We start from the raw sequence: 16,474 nt of genomic DNA, 5'->3' as shown, positions 1-16,474 counted from the left end.
TAAATACACGTAGTCACGCAATGCTGATGTTGTTAAAATTAACAATTTTTGGAACAAAGTATAACAATAATAATTTGCACGGTTTGATGTGATGTGAGCTAAGCGATCGTTAGATTTAATCCAGTGCTTGAAGTGGAAAAAGTAAAGTTAACTCACCAGAGGGGGCGGGGCTTTGTTGGGGGTGTGGTTATGGGGGGGTTGTTAATCAATCATTCAAGAAGGTCCATATTTTAAAGCTCTTTCTAACTTGTTCTCAGCCTTAAAACCAGCATATAGTTCTTGTAATTGTTTAACTATAGCATTTGTTACAATAAGGGTTTATTTACAAAGCAAGACCATTGACGTCTCCTCATTACCATGCAGGCCAATGTTAACTTTTTTCTTTCTTTTTTCTAATCAAATAGCAACACAGTTAGAAACTATAGCTATACAACATGCCACAGGTGTAATATACAACTTTAGTGAAAAATCTTTACCACAATAAATACAATCGAACGTGATAAATTCTAGTAAATGTGGTCATCGTGAGTTTAAAAAGTTTGCAGGATGATGCTTCCCCTGTTTTCATCAGTCATTTTAGTGGCTGTTTTAGCTCATGTTCGACTTTCTCTGTAGTGTTTTACTACATTCTCAATAGAATTAAAATGGGACGCACATTTTATCATCAGCGTCGCATAGGAACGGCTCGTGCAAATCTTCGTTTATACTCAACGTTCGCGCTGCAGAGCCAGGTGAAAGTATAAACAAGGCACTTTTGCAGCGCGATGATGAATGCACCTACAGTGATTTGTGCGCCACTTAATTAAACACTTGGGCGTCCGTTATAAAGACGAGAAGTAGCGGTACGCAAGAAAAGGTGCAGGTACGCTTAAGAGTTAAATGTAGAGGTGCGAGTACTGCGTACCGGTGAGTACCGCCCCACTTCGAGCACTGATTTAATCACCGTTGGTAGGGCAATTTATTGTAATGTTTTTTTTCTCAAGTTGGTCTGAACAAAACTACTTGTTCAGATGACATTTTCTGGTGAAACGTATTATTTTGGTCATACTTCCAAGGCGTAGGATCTGTGACTGGATTAATCCGCGCTGAGGAGCCATGCCGATGCACAACCCACGTAAAGATGATAATTCCGCAAATAACGGCAATTGCAGGTTTCAAACAGAGATGGCGACAAAGAGGTAAAACTTACAGACTGCAGCTTTAAAAGTTTGGATAGGGCAATTTCAGTCAATGCATAAAAAACGAGGGGTGTCAGGTAATAAACAAGAATGGGGCAGATTGGACAGTGTGAAAATGTAGTGTTATACAGATTTGGTAATTTTCTTCTGCTATGTCACTTGTGTTAAGCAAAAAGTGGCGAAATTACAGAAATGTCTGTATTTCTTTACTTCCTCAAAAAACCACCAACCTTCAAATTTGAGGGAATAAGGAAATAGGCAATACAGAAACTACTTTGTTTGCATATTTGTAAACTCTATATCGGTTACCAATATCTACAGGATAAAAAATATTTCCTAATCTCTCAGAGTGTATGGTATTGTGTTACCATGGTAACTTTAAGGTCCTGTTTTAAGGGCGGGACTTCAACAAAAACAATCTCTGAGAAACTCTGTTGGACTTTTATCTCGCGTCCAGCTGGTTAATGTGTCACCCACTTTAAACATTACGACTAACTTCTGGGTCGTGCTTAGTTTAGTTCATGTTACGTTTGTGGATTATTTCAAATAGTAAGGTAATAGACTAATAGTAGTAAGTAAGCAGTCTGTGTTTAGGAATGTGATCACATGATTAGTGTCATATGACTTTGATGAGCACTCGAAAGAGGGAATGAGAGCGAGAGAAGAAATCTTCATTAGTTCCCAATATTGCATTCTTTTACTAATACTGTCGTCTGCCGTGATGAATTCAGATGGATAAACAGATGTGGGGACTCTTGAAGTAAATCACTGGATTATGAAGCGTTTGGGGGTTTTGTCTGTTCTCGTCACCGCTTGTGTTTTGGGTGAGTTTCCAAATCAACAGAACATCTGTGACTTTTAACATGCTTTCATAACCCATTTTATTACTTAGCTTTTATTGTTTGGATATTATTTTAAAACATACAATAAAATAAAAAGGTCTCTCTTGTTGAACGCCAGCAACATGTTTGATTTAAGATATTCTCTCTGTATCTAGTTGACAACATATCTATCTATCAACCTACTGTTTAATATTTACATCAGGGAAAACAGATATGGGTGTGTAAAGGGGAATTGTGTTTGGGTCTTGACCTTTTAGAAAAAGAGTTCACCATTTTTACCTATTGCTAAAAAATAACCCGAGGTTTTGCCATTTTTACCTTTTGTAAACAAAGTGGTGGAGCATCAGTTTTTCAATACAGAGACAACTTTAGTACATATTTGAAGGTTTTAACCAACAACATTCTTTGTGAAATCTACAAACAGGCTTTATCCTAACAATATGCACCAATATTTTGTCCAAAATCTGTAACCCAAGCTATTTAACAGCTGTATAGTAAACAAACACTGTACTTTGGTTATTTATTAGCATGGCATGCAGTGACGGCAGTTTTCCCTGGTTTTTATGACCTCTGATTAATGCATTTGTCAATGTCTTTGTGATTTGTCAACCTCCTCACTTGTGTATTTCAAAGAATTGGATAAAATGAGCTGAAAAGTATCATATCATGTCAGTAAGAGTCAAGTAAACCATGATTTTCAGTGTCTCTTAGTAGGAAAGGCTTGGAAGAGAACATGGTTCCTGGGTCTCTCACTTAATATTTCTGGAGTGAAATCAAGTCATATGACCATCCCCTCAGAATAATTGTGTTTCATCAGTGGGAGCTTGTGTCGCTGAGGGTGACCGGCTAATGTGATTACGTTCACAATAAGGACTCTGTTTGCCTTTTTGCTGTTGGTTAACAAGCATGCTCTGCCATTTACAGTATACACCAACAGACAATAAAAAACACGCACACAGTCGAAGGAATGTGAGCGTGATTCATGTGATGCCGTTATAATAATAGTTTGTAAATTAAACTTGTCAATAGGAGCAGTATTTAGCCAAAATGTGTTAGAAATGGTCATATTTGTGACTTTTATTGTGCTTTATAAGCATGGCTTTTCATAAACTTTTTTGCTTCTCAGCCACTGTGGCTAGTGATTTTCCAAAGTTACTAGCCACTCAGCATTTTCACTAGCCACAATTTTGGCATCGATACCATGTGAAAAAACTGCCATATAGATTTTTTTGTAATATTATCTCATAATTTGACAGTAGGGCTGCGCAATATATCGAAATTATCGAAATATTGCAATATGCATATCGCAATGGCACGCAATATCTGAATGATTTTAATAGGCTACTTAAACATTGTGAAAAGTGTATGTTTTAGGTTGATGCATATAGCAGAGAATAGAATGGGCACACGACTGATACTTATGTGACTTGCTTGACGTTAAAAAGAGTTATTAAACGCAATAACTTGCGAAAAACAACTCCTTGCAGTCTTGAGCTGTCTGCTGTCTGACACACACACCGAAACATGCGCACAAGCCGTTCTTTTTTTTCTTGTCTTGTTACACACTCGAACTGTCAAATACACACACAGTTATGTCTTGATGAGTATTCATGTAAACACAGTCGGTTATGCTTTAAGTGAAAGATATCAGTTGGGGAAAGAAAAAGATTTTACACACTTAAAACAATATCGTATCACATATCGAATATCGCATTATTTAACAAGGATATCGCATTTTTCTTCAATATCGCACATTTGACAGCATGTATATTAGGCTACTGTCACTTTAAGACCTGACACACAGATCCATTATACTGGTACACATGCATTTTCTTTCTCAGCTGTTTACATTCACTTAAAACAGAACTGATTGTGTTTTCGTGCATACTCGCCAAAACCATCATTTTGCCATTATTTTGTGTGTTTTTGACTGTTTAAGCAACATAAGCAGCGAAAACAAACTCAATTTAGTACTGAGAGGCGGCTTTATGTGCGCACACTTTGGGTATGAGAACAAAATCTGCGGCAATAGTAAAATTATATGCAAAACGTGCAATCCCACTCCGAATTTCAAGCCCTTTGCAGAGGTATGAAAATACATACGTGGACAGGCAGGTAGGACATCATATCATTGCATTCGGACCTATGTCTTCCACAGACAATATATACCGTACATAATACATTAATGCCACTTAACTTAGTGATTAATATCAGGATGTGAAGAGACTTTCAACCAACATAACAAAAATGTTTCTGGAATAAATCGCCTACCCCGCCTTTAAAAGCATTTAATTATGCTTTTAAGAACATTGTGTCATATGATTTATTGTAAGCCAGTTTTTCATCTGTTGTTGTGTAGGAGTGGTGATGAGTCAGACAACACTCAGCCCTGCTGTGACGATCACCACAGTCAGTGCAAACGTGACCACTGCCGCTCCCAGCACTACAGGGCCCAGCTGCTCCGCGCTCAACACCTCCAGCTGCACGGCCTGCGCTCCTGGCTCCTATTATGATAATGGTGGGTTCATTTTCATTTAATGTTGACTGTAAAGTGTTCGTCACGTGTCGAAGCTGACACATGCGCTTTCTCTGTCTGTGTTCTCAGAAACTCTGCTGTGTTCTTGCTGTCCTGAGGCGGGCCTGTGTGTGTTACCTGGAGCCTGTCTTCTCTGCGTCCAGGGTTTCTATCAGCCTCTAGCAGGACAGCAGGGTTGTCTGCCCTGTTCAACTGGGTTTTACAGCAAGTGAGAGAAGAACGTATTATGTTGTTTATGCTTAATCAAAGCATAAGCATTCTTTCCATGGCAAGGCTGTAATTTATTTCATTAGTTCCACAGGAAGCCCGGTCTGCCAGGCATGTCCTACTGGTTCCTACAGCAATAACACAGGCTCTGTCTCCTGCAGGGCCTGCGCACCAGGTATCAAGTGATGTGTTTATTTATTCATTCCTTCTTTTTTTTTGCTTTGATATATAAATCAATTGACATATAGAGAGGGGTGGAGAAAAAACAGATACTACATGATACTACATATTGAAATATAAAGGGATTTTGTATATCATTATCATATTTTATAGAATATCAGAAATTATTTTTGGTTTAAAAAAATATTATTTAAAAAAAAGTCTCATAAATGTAAGATACGGACAGATAATGTATTTTTCTACTTATAATATATGTATTATTTATATCTTACATTTATTAGACATCAAATGTAATCTGGAATTTTAAATATTTATTAAGCATTTAACCCTCTGGTGCTCTTCGGTCATTTCTAACCGGAAAATTTTTGAAATGTTAAAAATCACAGCTTCATCGGAATGATATGAAACTTGGTGACTTTTCTTGCATTAGGTATGTTAACACAAAACAAAATTGAGGGCATGATTCGAGCATGCTAAGTGGTCGTAAAAAATTACTCCCACTTGTGTTCTTTGGTCAAAAATGACCCCCATAGGAAATGAATGGGAAATCTGTAAAAACACAAAAATTCACAGAATTTGTGTGTGAACAATCTACAAATTGGCCACAATGCTGAAAAAAAGTACACCGCAGTAAAGGGTTGACACTCTAAAACATCAACAGTGTGATATTGACACATCCACTCACACACACACACACACACACACACACACGCACACTTACACACACACACACACACACACACACACACACACACACACACACACACACACACACACACACACACACACACACACACACACACACATGAAAAACTGAACCTATGAACCATATTTGGAATTTTTAAAATCACAGCTTCATCAGAATGATATGAAACTTGGTGACTTTTCTAGCATTAGGTATGTAAACACACAAGGACATGATTCGAGCATGCTAAGTGGTCGTAAAAAAAATACTCCCACTTGGGCTCTTCAGTCAAAAATGACCACCATAGGAAATGAATGGTAAATCTGCAAAAACACAAATTCACAGAAAAAAAATCTATATTTCTAACAAAACAAAAAAAAATATCTAAAACTTTATAATAAATAGTCTTTGTGATTTTTAAAAATATATATATATTCAAATCCATCAAAAAAAAAAAAAATCATTAAATGTTTTTAAACAGAACTAGGGAATTCTCAAGCCTCTCCATAGAGACCTCTATTGATTACACCCATGGTTGCAGGATTTCTTAAAAATTCCAAAAGAGGACGCTAATCTGCCTTCAAAAAAAAATATTTTGAAGGCCTAGTCTCTATTTTAACCTGAAATACTGCAATAATTAATTTTTTTTTTTAAATAAAACAAATTACAAACAAAAAATGTTTGAATAATTTTCAATGGCAAAAATAGACTATAATTATCGCATAAATATTAAAAAATACCATCAAATCATCTCAAAATACAAAATTAAAAAGGAAAAATATTATTGAAGAAAAATAAATTGCATTGGTTTTACTGGGGTGGAGGAAGTTACATTTTTAGGTGTCCGGTCACTTATGACTGGGAAGACAACCAATGCAACCCCTAAACGAAGAGCACCAGAGGGTTAATAAATGTTGAAAAGGTTAAACGTTTTTTTTCCTTAATTTATTGCTTTAGGTTTCTACACATCTTTGCAAAATTCCACGTTGTGTAATCCATGTCCACAAGGCACGTACTGCAAGTAAGTTTCTTTTCTGAACATTGCACCTTAAAATGTTTGTCCCAGGCTTTGAGTAATGTTTGGAAACATTACTATTTTTAATGTTTTTGAAAGCCTGAATGTATTTGATAAAAAAAATACAGAAAAACACTAATATTTAAAATAATGTTTTTCTATTTTAATGTACTTTAAAATATTATTTATTTCTGTGATGCAAAGCTGAATTTTCATCATCATTACTCCAGTCTCCAGTCTTGTTCTTTGTATCTTTTAATTCATCAATAAATCCTGAAATAAGTATCACAGGTTTCAAAAAATATGAAGCAGCACAACTGTCTCCAACATTGATAATAACTAATTACTGATAATAAGAGTTTAAAATCAGCGTATTATAATGATTTCTAAAGGATCATGTGACACTGGGGACTGGAGTAATGATGCTGAAAAATCAGCTTTGCCTGATCGAAATTCTGTTTTCTGTATTTTTGATCAAATACATGCAGGCTTGATGAGCAGAGACTTCTTTCAACAACATTAAATACAGTAATGTTTCCAAACTTTTGACCATATATATATATATATATATATATATATATATATATATATATAGGTATATATATTCCTATATATATATATAGGTATATATATTCCTATAGGTATATAGCTTCCTATATATATATATATATATATATATAGGAAGTTAGCCAAAAAATGAAAATTATATATATATATATATATATATATATATATATATATATATATATATATATATATATATAATTTTAATTTTTTGGCTAACTTCCTAACCATTAAACCATCTCCATTTATAGATTTGATGACATTCTATCAGCTGACTTAAATTTCAATGCACAGCTTTTTCTTGTTGTATTAGCACTCCCTCATTATTGCGGTGTCCTTGCACTGCCAAAGACGGCCTTTTTTTGTTGTAAATAGTTTTTTAATTGTTACAGTTCTCCCTCTTTTCCCTTTTTGATAGTTCCTCCAGTTGTACCCAATGCCGGATCTGTCCTGCAGGCTCAGAGGCTCTACAGATCGCTGCCAAAGAATGTACACCCTGTCGTCCAGGTATCTTCCTTCAGCCATGTTGATTTCTCAAATTATATGGAATATTTAGTGATATTAAACTTGGAGACAAGTCATCCACTTTATAAATGCTACTCAGAAAACATGATTAAATCAGTTTGGGCATAGATCAGTGCATGAATAAAGGTCTTTGTTGAACAAGTAAACCAGTATTTCCCCAGTACACTTAAGAAACTTGAATGTTGTCAATATGTTTTGACAGGAATGCACAAGCCTTCCCATCAAACCATGTGTCAGATTTGCAGCAGTGGTTTCTATCAGATCCGCTGGGGTCAGGAGAACTGTGACCTTTGTCCTGAAAACCATTACTGCCCTGTGAGCGATACTTCCTAAACACACACATACAATCTTTTAGGGCTGCTCGATTATGGAAAAAATCATAATCACGATTATTTTGGTCAATATTGAAATCACGATTATGTAACACGATTATTTCACATGACTTTGGGAATGTGTTGTATTTATTAAAAATACACCTTTCAACAATTCAATTGAAATTGTAACATTTGTTGTACTTTTTGAACTATTAAAATAAATAATATAACATATATTCAAATCAAAGTATAAAAGTATTCACGTAAAAATGATAATCACAAATAAATAAGATCAACAATATGGTTCGGCTAGATATGCTTTTCAGGTACGTCTAACATTAGTTTTCAGGTACAGAAATGTATCAAATGTAAAATAACATTGCATATTTGAGTGCATAAATTAAAGATGAATCCTATTAAACTTACAAAAGCTATTCAATCCGGATCGGATATGCGTCGTCTTTCTCGACTGTATAAAGTTCACTTAAGGCATATACAGACTATGTCTGCTAGGATACTCATCAAGATGGACATGTTGACATACGTTTTGTGTGAGTTTGTCCGTTCAAGAGCAAGACTTGAAAGAGAACTCAATATTTGCGCGCTGTGAGACGTGTGCGCGCTCTCGGATGAGTACACAGAGACACATTTTCTCACTGCGCGCGGCTTCTCATTCGCGTCTTCTGGCACTAAACCCGGGTGACGACGGTGAAAACGACTGGTCATATTCAAACATACGGCAGCACTCGCATGCATTGAACAACGTTTACAAAGAGAGAATTATTTGAAAAATATGAGGGGAAAAAAGGACGTTTACACGGCACCCCTGCTCTCGTCAGTTTTTGTTTCTTTATTAGATTTTCATAGGTCACTCTGTGTTTAATTTTCAAGTGGTTAAACAAATTCGCGGTGTTCCCTTGCGTTGCAGCCACTACCATGTAGCAAATCTTGCACGTAGCATGTTTCTGCTCGTCGTCTGATTCCTCGAAGCCAAACTGTTCCCAGACAACGGAGTTGGTTTTGCCTTTTTTGCTCAACAAACGCTGCTGTAACTGCCCTCCTTCTGCCATCTTTACTCGCGCCGAGTTTTTAAATTCCAGCGGATGATATGCACACGAGACTCACGAACTGAGAGAGATTGTGGCTTCGGGAGGGGCGGATGAGCGCGTGCGCGTTTCATTCAGAACGCAAGGCAAAATAATCGTTTTTTCTCGATTATACTATTTTGGTGATCGTTGGGAGGCAAAATCGAAATCGAAATCGAAATTCGATTAATTGCACAGCCCTACAATCTTTACTGTTACCTACGGACTTGTTCCTCTTGTTTGAACACAAAGAAATGCAAATTGTATACTGTAGATTTTTACTTCCTTGTTTATCTAATAAAAGGTTTAACATAAAATATTTGTCATTATTATGTCACTACATGTGCCTCCAGAGTCCTGATGTAAATCCGATCCAATGTCCCACTGATGCGTTCTGTCCTGAGGGCAGCACGGCCCCTGGTTACTGCATGGAGACCTTCTTCAGAAAGGCCGGGGAGACGTGTGAGCTCGCTCCTGTTACCATTGCACTGCTTGTTATTGGAGGAGGAGGTATGAACGTTCACATCACATCGTCTGTCTTTTGAACTTTTGTTCCCTAACCAAAATGTGAAAATGTCAATTTCACAGATAAAAAGTATTTTTGCTAAGCTCCGCCCCTTGTTTACACTTAAAGTCCATTGTATGTTGTCAATAGTGTAGTTCTTTATAAAGCACAGTTCACACAGAAGTCACTTTCAAACCAGGCAGCTTTCTGTTGGCAATGTGGAAAATTCATTAAAAGCTTGAAATCTGCGTAGAGAAATGTTTCACTCTCACACGCAAAATTCCCTACTGTGTGGATTCCTGTTGAAATGACTGGGTTTTGCCCGTTAAAATTCACTGAACATAATAAAATTACATGAAATGACATGTATCAATTTTTAGGTTTTAGGATTTTTTAACCAAACTTTGTTTAAAGATAGTATTTACGGAATTAATTGATTTACCATTTTTCTTTATGCAATATGAGGGTAAAATGGCCATACATGGGTTTTCCTATTCAATGCAATCTATCTATACACTCTCTCTAATTTGCATATTAATGTGTTCTTGGAGCAACATGTAATGAAATAAGAAGTGTAATGGGAGTAATCGTTGGAAACATTTTCATTATAATATGTAATATTTTATAGGACTATTGATATGTCATTTCTTTCCCTATTAACTTGTGTCTCCCAGAATGCCTGATAAACATGATTTAAGTGTATAAATCAAATAAATTCCCTGTTTTGTAACAGAAAGTCATATTTTGATTAGAAACCCTATAACATTTCCCTGAGATGTTGAGTTATAACAAACAATTTGAAAATTAGTCAGATTTAAATAATTACAAAATATTATATTTCCATAAGAGTGCTACATTTGATCATTCAGTCATTGATAAAGACCTTTGGTAAATTTGGTAATCTTTAGAAATGACTGAATGATCAAATTTAGCATATATTTCTTATGGAAATATAATATTTTGTAATTATTTAAATCTGACTAATTTTCAAATTGTTTGTTATAACTCAACATCTCAGGGAAATGTTTTTTTGAGGACAATAAGTTGTTGTCCTCAAAAAATGGTATCTCTGAAAGCCCTGAATGTGCTATTTACAGTACATCCAGACTTAAAACTGTGACATGTATGGTGTCTGAAAAATTCACTAAAATATGTCCTCGTACGTGGACAGTGGCACATAGGAGGCTAGAAGAAAGGAGTGTCATTGTCCAGCTTAAGTAAATTCAGTATTGATTAATTTCGGTTGTAAAAATCTTCAGTTATTAATTTAGTTAATTTATATATGCAGTACCTCTGGAGAAAACCGTGATGCCATTGTCCTGCTCCGTTCAGTTCTCATACAATGGTGTCAATGCAGGCAGATCAATGATATTATATTAAGTGTCCTGAACTAAGCAAGCCAGCGGCCACAATGGCAAGGAACCCAAACTCCATCAGGTGACAGAATGGAGAAAATAACCTTGGGAGAAACCTTGGCTCGGTCAGGGAGCCAGTACTCTGGCCAACAAACGAACTGTGTAAAATGTCAGTAAAATGTTTATGACGGTGCTTAGAGCTGCACGATTAATTCCTAAATGCCATCTCATTCCTAAATGACAATGATTCGCCTGTTTATGAAACCTTTGACAAGTACAATCGCAGCAAACATTTAGATCTGTGTTGGCGCTGCCGCTGATCCAGAGTGAGCAGTGGCTTCACAAAGTCTTTTCAACCACACAGTTTCATTATTTCTGTCTTACAATAATTCCTATTAACATAGAAGTCCTGGAATAAAAGTTTACAGTTCGGATATAAACACTGATGTCTACCACAGCGAACAAAATACACCTACATCACCTTTCGAAAGTAACTTGACACTTCAAATAACGATTGTTTCAGTTACATTGTTACACCAGTAGGTGGCGACAAGTGACTGTTAAAAAATGTATACGTCATTGAATCATTCATTCAAGAGATTTATTCAAAAACGCATGAGGGAGTCATTGAATCCTACAAACCGTATATTTAAAGCTACACTGTGTAACTTTTTGTTTGTTTGTTCTTAGCTAAAAACACTTAGTTCTTTCAAAAATATATGTGCTCATTAATGCATATTTACTTCTTTCAAGTAATAAAGTGTTTTCGTTAGTTTAAAATATGCCATTGAAAATACATACGGTAATGGATTCGAATGCAGTTCGCCATGTTGCCCCTTCATCTTGAAAGTACATCAGCCAAAGTGGGACATACCCGTAAATTCAAGCTTCGCCTTTCGCGTTTTAACACTCGATGGCACCGTGTCGAATGTGGACGAGGTCGTACTGGAAGCCATATCAATCTTGGACTAAATCGGCCACCGTAGGAGTTAAAACGAAATCAGAATTGAGAGGAAGAGGAAACTAATATTCACTGGATGGTCATATACCTTTTAACCGCTAGATGGGGGAAAATATCACACAGTGTAACTTTAATAATTGATTCAGATTGATTAAATATTTTAAATATACTGCAGCGATTAACATTTTGTCTGAACCTCTAGTAAATGACATGCTATTTTTTTTAATTGTCTGCTCAGGGAGAATCGTGATCTCTATTTGAAGCAACAACAACAAAATTTGATTCTCAGTTAATCCGGAATCGTACAGATCTAGTGCTTAAAGAGCACCTATCATGGCATTTAAAATGTTCCAAATATTGTTTTAGAAGTCCCCAAAAACAGTTTTGCATGCATGCAATGACAAAAAAGACTTTAGTTTTCTTATAATATGCATTTATTTTTACCTGTTTTGACAGCGATTCTCAAATGATTCCTTTAGTGATTCACTTTTCAAAACCCCGCCTTTACGTGACGCTGATCTGCGGTGATTGGTCCGATGACCCAGTCAGTTGTGATTGGTTTAGTCTGTGCAGATATTTTCGGAAACGGAACGCCCATCAAAGTCTTATAGTGACAGTAATTTGTTAATATGTGTCAGGAGTTATGAATATGAAAACCGCGTCGGAACCGTTTGATTGTAATATGAGCCTCAGCTGATCTCATTCATAAAAAAACTCCTATTCTCCTCTCGAAGACTCGCGACAAATCAACATCCCTCAGGGCTTTTAGTTCAAAAGTGTGCAGATGAGGAGAAATATTGATAGATTCTCATATGTCTGTGTCAAATTTCTAAACAGAGGAGTATTTTTTATTCAATACTTCCTCAAAATGCGCAGATGTAGCCTAATCATGAGCGATTGAGTCTCTTATGTGTTGTTTTCAATTCATCCTGGCAGCCGGAGGGCGCTCTGTGCACATGCAGTCCATATATGGTACAGACAGACGAAGAAGATACCATGTGCCATAATAGAAGTCCATAATAAAAGCTTCCTGAGATTGCGAAACATGCAAATAGAGACATTTGATGATTAAATAAACACACAATCGTGACAATGTATGGTTTGTCTTCAAGCCACTTAGTCTTCAAATGCTCATCCTTGGGCAGATAAAAAAAGTTTGCTTTTGAGTCGCACTTCAGAACACAGCGTCTCGTCACCATGATGTTTTCTAGTTTTCACTGGCGTCTTGGAGCGCAATAAGTGGGCGTATCGTATTCAAATAATTTGACAAGTTGACGTCATCTAGTCAGAGAAAAAGCTTCGGTCTTCTAACGATTCTTAAAAATGACTCAGAGTCGACTCTTACTTTTGAAAGAAAATAACTATATATACGGTGTACTGTCATATTTCAAAACTTTGCAGGATGTTTTTGTTCACTTAGATCTATGTTACACACTACATGAAAGGTAAATTTCAAAATTCCATGATAGGTGCTCTTTAACAGAAGGTCAGTTGTCACCCTCTTCTAATTCTTCTTCTCCTCTACAGTGTGTCTTCTCTTCATCATCGTTTTGGTTCTACGGAGGAAAAGAGATAATGACAGCGAGCTGTCCCTCTCCCGTGCGCCCCTCTTGCGAAAAGACCGACCACCTGGTCGCTTCTACGGAATCCCTTGTGATGCAGAGCCTGTTTATGCTGGCTGGTGACATAATCATGTACATTTTCAGCTGCACATATTTTGTCTGAATATTTCAGGGCTGTCCAATCCTGCTCCTGGAGAGCCACACTCCTACAGAGCTTGGCTTCAACACACCGGTCTGGAAGTATCTAGTGATCTCGATTGGCTGATTCAAGTGTGTGTAATTAGGGCTCGAGCTAACTCTGCTGGATAGTGGCCCTCCAGGAGCCGGATTGGACACCCCTGATTGAGAACTTTTATTGAACTGTTCTAAGCTTTATATTGGTAAAATACTATTAAATATTTATGAATGAAGACGCACTTTTCTGCATTCCATTTTTAAACTACTGACCATGTTATGAAGTTACATCTTTATAGATTTGTTTCTGAGTGCTGTTTGAGTCTGGAGAGTAAACCATTCAGTATTTTTGGGGGTGTTTTCTTTTGTTTTATTTTGCACTGGATATTAAATTAAGCCATGGCACTGAAAGCATTTTGGACTATGTTGCTGGATTAAGCTAATTTTGTTTTTCGTTTTTGGTACCACTACATTTGACTACCTGGGGTCCTCGAGGTACATTATATTATATACATTTGCATTATTTCTTGTATTTAACATGTGATGTTAGATATTACTTAAAAAAAAAAATGTTGGACCATTTCCAATGTTGTATACTGGAATAAACAGCTTTGCACAACTTTGATATAAAATTGTAGTGTCTCTATGCAAGTTTGATGGTTGATTCTTGAAACTTCCCTTCAGAAATCCCCAAGCATGTACTTTCGTTATCTGAGCTGTCATATGACAAATTAAAGAACTATATCAAATCCTCCTCAGAAAGAAAACTTTTTTTACTTCTCAGACTTTGTATCGTTCACATAACAAGGAACATCATGAGGCACTAATTAGTTATATGTAGCCTATATCTCGTACCTAAATAATAACAACAATGTTCTCAGTGGCGTTTCTTTCTAAGGTATCAGTTATCAATCATTATTATTAATTATTTGTTTGAACAGCCAGCATCCCTTCTTTTCATAGTTTTCTTGAGCTAGTGTTTTGCATAATAAAAAGAGATGACCAACTCAAAATATTTATTTATTTTTATATATTATGTTTGCTTTCTGGGAATCAATTTTAGTTCGTTTTGATTGGATCTTTCTACTCCGTGTATTCTCGCAGCGCGTTCTTTTTGTCCAAACCAGCCCCTGTAGTTGATGCAGCGTCAGTGGCGTTAAGATGGCGGCCACCTTGGCGAGAGGTCTCTCGGGTATGAAATGTGCACATTTCAATTTTGTTATATCAGAAATACATTGCAAGAGTAAAAATGAGTTTCTATAGACTCTTAAAGTTGGTGTGCATTGGAAGGAATACGCAATTAAAGATTCATATGTCTGCTACAATGTGTAGAGACTGTTTGTAACGTACACTAGATGGACTTTTAAAGTTTATTTATTCCTATTTATATTATTCGACGTCAAGGCTATATTTTCGGTTACACTGTCGTTATATTATTGTGTTAGCATGTGAAGAATGTCATGCTGCTGTAAAATCTTTCATTAGACAACACAAAACACACGCCCACCCTTACGAAAATTAACCATGTTTTTATTATAGTAAAAATGTAGTAACCACGTGTTTTTTTTTGGCGGATTGATTACCATTTTCATAACCACAGCTTTACTGTACTACAATAACATGTGATTACCATGGTATAACTATAGTAACCATGTTTTTTTTGGTAGTAAAACCATTTCATAAGGGGTATTTTTGCCAGTATTGACGTGGCTGTAATCTGTAAACTACAGTTGTTTCTCCTCTGATGATCAGGTTTGCTGAGACCCTTGTCGGTTTTCGGCAGAGATTGTCTCACCCCTGCTGTCAGACTCACTCAGACGGCTCGCTTCTCAGCTGTAGTGCAGAGACATGTCTGTAGACCACCACCTCCTGTTCATTCTGCTGCACCCATACAACACACTGGCCTGCTCAATCGGTGAGACATCGCCTATTTAACCAAATTAATCAGAAGTCTCACATATTCTCATGAAATTACTTACTTCCATGTTGACAAATAAGTTGGATAAAAACAATTTCTCACAAGCTTCAGACAATTTCCCCAAGATTTATGACTTTGTTTCAAAGCTTTATCTGCTTAGTTGCAAGTTTTGACTGAAGATTTGCTGTTTTCTGCAGCGTAACTCCCCTCATCCCTTCATTGATGCTCCAGCCAGTCAGGAACTTAACATATTACAGTCTGAGGAAAGGCAAGAGGAAGTCTGTGAAGTCGGTGGTTCAAAGGTTTCTCAGGCTCCACTGTGGCCTGTGGGTGAGGAGAAAGGTAAAGCATGCTCGCATATTTTTCAGAGCTGTCCTGTCATACAATTCTTTGGCATCATCTTGGAAATCCGGGCTGTTATTTTAAATAACCCAGTCTGCAAAGCTAAACTGAAACTTCTTTGTGTGTTAAATAATGCTGTTGTTTTTTTTTAGGCTGGATATAAGAAAAAGCTGTGGAAAAAGTCAGCAGTCCGGAAGAAGCGCCTGAGAGAACATGTGTTCTGTAATAAAACCCAATGTAAATTGCTGGACAAAATGACAACGTCCTTTTGGAAAAGAAGGAACTGGTACCTCAACGACCCGTACCAGAAGTACCATGATAGAGTGAACCTGAAGGTGTAAAACCCTCCTAACCTTATTCTGTTCTGTTTTCAAGCAAATAAAGACGTGTCTGATCTGTGTATCTGTATTTCCGTGGATGCATGTGTGTGAATTCACTATTGAAGAAATGTTGAGGATTCACCATGTGTAAATGCATCTTATTTTAATGTTTAAAATAAAAGTAAACCTTGTATTGTGTATATTTA

General features: G+C 36.5%; 2 protein-coding genes across 2 annotated transcripts in view; both read left to right on the top strand.

The window, feature by feature from the left end:
- Window positions 1–4,764, top strand: part of zfyve28 (zinc finger, FYVE domain containing 28) — a 42,550-nt gene extending 37,786 nt beyond the window's left edge. Inside the window, exons 14-15 of the mRNA XM_079833420.1 lie at window positions 4,380–4,538; window positions 4,626–4,764. Coding sequence (XP_079689546.1) covers window positions 4,380–4,533 — 154 coding nt within the window. The 3' untranslated portion in view covers window positions 4,534–4,538; window positions 4,626–4,764. The remainder of the gene's footprint in view (window positions 1–4,379; window positions 4,539–4,625) is intronic.
- A 10,057-nt stretch (window positions 4,765–14,821) lies between these two features.
- On the top strand, window positions 14,822–16,459 carry mrpl35 (mitochondrial ribosomal protein L35). Its single transcript, XM_079833507.1, has 4 exons — window positions 14,822–14,880; window positions 15,441–15,603; window positions 15,804–15,948; window positions 16,101–16,459. Exons 1-4 carry the CDS (start codon window positions 14,850–14,852, stop codon window positions 16,287–16,289), a joined length of 528 nt encoding a protein of 175 aa, XP_079689633.1. The 5' UTR covers window positions 14,822–14,849; the 3' UTR covers window positions 16,290–16,459.
- The last annotated feature ends 15 nt before the right edge of the window (window positions 16,460–16,474 follow it).

Source organism: Gobio gobio (genome assembly GCF_949357685.1).
Source record: "Gobio gobio genome assembly, chromosome: 13".
Taxonomy (NCBI): Eukaryota; Metazoa; Chordata; class Actinopteri; order Cypriniformes; family Gobionidae; genus Gobio; species Gobio gobio.
This window is presented reverse-complemented; position numbering and strand designations above follow the sequence as displayed.